Raw genomic sequence first — 4987 nt, forward strand, 5'->3', positions numbered from 1 at the left:
CGTATTTTCCCGTTTCAGGTCAAAGTTCAATCACGAATGACATCGAAAGTGTAAAACTGCAACTTTTGAATTGATTACGACTAATTTACTAAGCTGTCGTATTCGGGTTTTTCTTTTGTTCCGATGTCGATGTCATTCGTGGTTTTCAGCTGTAGAATGCGGCCGATTTTGTTGTTTTGCGGCCGTGTTTGTGGGTTTTTTTTACGACTGCGTCACATGTCTGTTACGGCAGTGATTTTGATATTGCGGCCGCGTTTTTAGTCCTAAGTTTCGTTCTTGTCACGCGTCCGTGATTGGTTGTATTCGTGAAGGAGGAGTGTCTGTGCATATTACTATAAAACCGCCCCAAACACACCGCACCTCGTGGGTTTAGCTAGTGGAGAGGAGAGAGGAAGGTGTATTTGGAGTTGGTGAGTTTGGTGGTGTTTTTGGTGGATTTGGAGAGGAGTTTTGTGATTGTTGAGTGCTGTACTGTGTGTGTAAGTAGTCTTGTCATATTTGTAGTATTGTTTTTTCACAGTTTGTCAACTTTTTTGTCCTTGTTTTTTTTTTATAGTCTTTTGTCATTGTTTGTGAGTGAGTGAGTGAGCGTGTGTGTTGGCTGTGTGGTGTGTAGTAGTAGTAGTAGTGGAGGAGTGTGTTTTTTGTATTGATTTTTCTGTGTTTTGTGTCGTTTGTCCTCATGTCAGACTCAGAGGTCAGTGTGGTGGCGGAGGTTAGTGAGGTGGAGGCTGGTAGTGAGGTGGAGGCTGTTAGTGAGGTGGAGGCTGTTAGTGAGGTGGAGGGGGTTAGTGAGAGGGAGGAGGTTAGTGAGGAGGAGGAGGAGGGGGTGCCTGTTGCTGCATTCTCCAGTGATAGTGATGGTGTTGTGGCTCCGCAGCCACGCACCACTACCAAGACTGGCAGGAATATTAAGTTCAGCTATGCTGAAAACATGGCGTTGGTGCGTGAGCTGATGAAGCACCATCGCCAATTGTTTGGTCAGGATGCTGGCAAGGTGTCCTCCCGCAGGAAGTCTGTCCTGTGGGGGCAAGTAATAGTTGCTGTCAATAGTGAGGGTGTGGTGAGGCGGACTGAGGACACGTGTCGCAAGAGGTTCTATGACATAAAGCGGCGTGTCAAGGCCAAGATGGCCAAAGAGGCAAAATCAGCCCGCAAAACCGGAGGTGGCCCCCCTTTCCGGGCAACCTATCGGGAGTGGGAGGAGCCTGTGCGGGCACTGATTCCTGCAGAAGTGGTGTCTGCAACTCATGTCCGGGATTCGGACCGACCCACGCAGGATGGTGAGTTGGATATTTGTTAAATATTGTAAAATGTCCTCAAAATGATAATGTTGTTTTTTTTAAAGGTTAAAGGATGCAAAAATTGTTGGTCATGTATTGCAGGCCTATGCACCCTTAAGGTGTGTTTGTGTTTAGAAACTGCATTTTCCATCTTGCCTTGGCTGTAGCTTTTTATTTTTTATTGGCAAAAACAGGTGCAATGCCTGCTGGTATGTGTATTTGCAATAATTATTATGAGATATTGCTTGGACATCGGTGTTGTATCTAATAGCATTTTTTTTTATTTTATTTTTTTTAAAAAAAAAAAGGTTTCTACAAATTCAAATAAACATTTTGGTTCAATTTGCAAGTATTCAATCTATGCAATATCTGACACATAATTCTCAAATGTAACAGATTTATTTGGTGCAACACCATGTACATTTTGATATACACCACAAATTAAGGAAGCACGAAGATCTTAAGCAGAAATTAGTTTAATTTACAATACCTAATAGATGGGTACAGTACACTAAGGCTTTGCAGTTAGAATTTTTACACAAAGTATGGTAATAATGTTTTCGCCACTTTTTCAACAGTCCGACAGACCAGCCGGCCAGACAGGCCTCAGACAACTCAGGATGATGCTGGGATTGCAGGTAAGAATTCACTGTAGTCACATATTCTGCAAACACATAGAAGTACAAAATATTAATGTTTATATATTCTCATAGGTTCTGCTTCTGTAAGCCTACCTCCTCTAAGGCGCCCATCACAGGGCTCGGGGCACTTACCCAGGAGGCCAAGTAAGACACGGCGTCTTGGCACGGAATCTGCGGCTCCATCTTCCCCACCCAGGCGGCGCATTTCTGCAGTGTCACCCCAGCCACCACTGGCACTATTGGCGAGTCCACAGAGTGATGAGCCCCGATCACCTCAGTTATCTGGTGAGTCAAAACAGAAACTAAACACATAGCAAATAATCTACACAGTACAGTTACTATGTTGTGAGTTGGAGTTGAGATTACATGTTTGCCATAACAAGCAATGTGATGTTACGTCTTCAATTGTTAAAGGTGCAAATGCTTAATTTTTCAATGTCTTAGTGGTTGATATCGCCAACATCATTTTTAAAAAAGAACATACATTTGTAAATATTTTGACCACACACGTGCACATAAAAATAAAAAAAAAATAAAAATGACTTTTTTCAAAAACACCCTCCACAACATTATAGTGTTCACACACCTCCCCTGTCCGGTATGTAGACTGCTTACTTGCTCCGCTCCTCTGGACTATCCAGGTAAGCAGTCTATATCGTGGACAGGGGAGGTGACATAACACTGTAATGCTGTGGAGGGGAGGTAGTTAGGTGAGGATTCCGCAAGTCTGTCTATGTGCTGCCTGTGATGGTATATATGTTTTTTGAGAACAAACAAATTATAAGTTAAGAAAAACAACTCTAAAAACTTGAGAAATGGAGTATTATGAATGTAGTAATGTTTAGAACTAGCAAATATATTTTTAGAAAAGTAAACATTGCATGTTGGCCACCCCATACAGAGCCAAGCTTGATGGCCGACGTGGACCAGCAGGGACAAGACCAACAGGCAACCTTCACACTGCAACTAACACCTGTTGACCCGAGCCAGCCAATACAGCTGCAGGATATCCCCCAAGCCTCCATGAGTCCACAACTGGCACAAGCTCCACCCCAGCCACAAATACCAGATGACTTTTGGTCCAGTTGGACAAGCCAACAGGCCCAAAGCAATGCCAGCCTGACCGCACATACCCAACACCTTGCCAGTCTGCCCCATCATCTACCGCGCATTAGTCGCAACTCGGGCAGACTGATTGTCCAAGTAGGCCGAATCGCAACATCGATGGAGCAAATACGGGCAGACAACAACCAAATGCTGGCTCATTTAACGCGCATCATTGATGAGCAACAGCGCCACCAACAAACACTCGTACAACTAATACAGCACAACCAGGTTGTGAATGAGTCTTTATCCCGGATTGTAGCCAGCCACACTGCAACCAACACACAACTGAATGCAAGCATAAATAATTTGAGCAACAACATAACATTGATGGCAGCTCAACAAGTGACCTCCAGCTCTGGAACCACGACCCCTATCCAAACGCCAGTAACCTCCCCTGTTCGGCGTTCCTCCCGAGCACGTGCCAGTGAGCCAGCACAAAGCACAGCACCAAGCACACACAAGCGGAAAAAATAAGACTTTTGAAAAATTTGAGTAACGCAATAAAAATTTAGTTTTGTCAAACACACAACTTCCTGTGTCCGTCTCAAACATTGTAGAAGCTGCTATGTATGTATGTATGTTTTTCATGGGTAATGTCTGAAAATGTATTGATAACATAAACTAAGTACAATGTACACACCACTATAAACAACAAACAGTAAGTAACAAAACACACAATTGATTGTATTGCAAAGTGTTTAGTCAAGGATAATTACATCCTACAAAAACTTACCAGAAAAATTCCGCTGGATCACTTCTTGCCGTACCTGCCTCCCTACATATGTACTCACACTGTCACCAGATGTTTCTAACTCCTCTGCTTGCTGACTGCTTTCTCCCTCATCATGTGCCAGATGTTGACTTAAACACAGATTATGGAGAAAACAGCAGCAGAACACAATTCTAGTCACCTTTGAGGGACTATACAACAAAAGGCCTGCAGATTTATCCAGACACCGAAACCGTGACTTCAGCACACCAAAACATCTTTCTATCACATTCCGCGTAGCCTTATGTGCATGATTGTAACTGTGTTCAGCAGGAGAATCAGGTTGGGACAATGGAGTAAGGAGCCAAGAGTAGCAGCCGTAACCCCCATCACCTGAAAAACAGATATAGTCAACATTAGTACATGTATTAGATTATTCATTCCCCTAGTCAAAACTCGAGTTTGTGGTTAAAAGACATACACACAAAACATTTTAAACATACCCAACAGCCAGCCATCAGGCATTTGTCCGGCCTCAAATTTATCGAAGAGCGATGACTGACTGAGGATGAAGGAGTCATGGCAGCCACCAGGGTAACCTGCAACAACACTCATAATTTTAAAGTTTGCATCACAGACCACCTGGACATTAGTTGATTGGGCCAGATGTCTATTCGTATATATGTATTGGCGGCCCCTAGGTGATCTCAGCTGAACGTGTGTGCAATCTATGGCCCCCAGCACATTGGGCATGCCAGCAAGCTCATAGAAAGCTACCCTGACAGCACGCCACTCCGACTCCTGGGTAGGGAAGCAGATTGAGGCATTAATATGTGGATCCAAGACATCCAAAACCTGAGTGGACATTAAACAAGCTAAGGTGAGTGTCATGTTAGGTATTCTATACAATACTGTGTTGTTTGTACTTACAGAAGCAACACTTAGACATAACCGGCTATGTATTTTTTGACTCACCTGATTCAAATATCTTGAAAAGGTGGGCTGTGAGATACCAATCACGTCGCCTGCCACAGCCTGGAAGCTCCCAGTAGCCATAAAGTGTAACACAGCCAGGAGTTTGTGTAGGCCTGAGACAGAGCGAGAGCGTGCTGTCTCAGGGTCTAGGCCCAGTTTGACAAGGTCATACAGGCGGAAAATGTTGGTTCTATTTAGGCGGAACATCTGTATGACCCTATCATCGGACAATGCGTTTAAGTTTAAACGACCTCTAAAAAAACGAGGCTGGC

The 4987-nt window shown here is 43.8% G+C and overlaps 1 protein-coding gene across 1 annotated transcript; it reads left to right on the forward strand.

Annotated features, from left to right (window-relative positions):
• Positions 1 to 1107: 1107 nt before the first annotated feature.
• Positions 1108 to 3505, forward strand: LOC134984485 (uncharacterized). The gene is made up of 4 exons (XM_063950053.1): positions 1108 to 1283; positions 1862 to 1921; positions 1997 to 2209; positions 2826 to 3505. Exons 1-4 carry the CDS (start codon positions 1130 to 1132, stop codon positions 3503 to 3505), a joined length of 1107 nt encoding a protein of 368 aa, XP_063806123.1. The 5' UTR covers positions 1108 to 1129.
• The last annotated feature ends 1482 nt before the right edge of the window (positions 3506 to 4987 follow it).

Source organism: Pseudophryne corroboree (assembly GCF_028390025.1).
Source record: "Pseudophryne corroboree isolate aPseCor3 chromosome 3 unlocalized genomic scaffold, aPseCor3.hap2 SUPER_3_unloc_59, whole genome shotgun sequence".
Lineage (NCBI taxonomy): Eukaryota > Metazoa > Chordata > Amphibia > Anura > Myobatrachidae > Pseudophryne > Pseudophryne corroboree.

What these genes read in the sequence shown, in the direction of transcription:
- LOC134984485 (XM_063950053.1), top strand. Translation starts at nt 1,130, where the DNA reads ATGGCCAAAGAGGCAAAATCAGCCCGCAAAACCGGAGGTGGCCCCCCT. An exon ending in GGACCGACCCACGCAGGATG is followed by an intron (nt 1,284 to 1,861) that starts GTGAGTTGGATA and finishes CTTTTTCAACAG; the next exon opens with TCCGACAGACCAGCCGGCCA. An exon ending in CCGATCACCTCAGTTATCTG is followed by an intron (nt 2,210 to 2,825) that starts GTGAGTCAAAAC and finishes CACCCCATACAG; the next exon opens with AGCCAAGCTTGATGGCCGAC.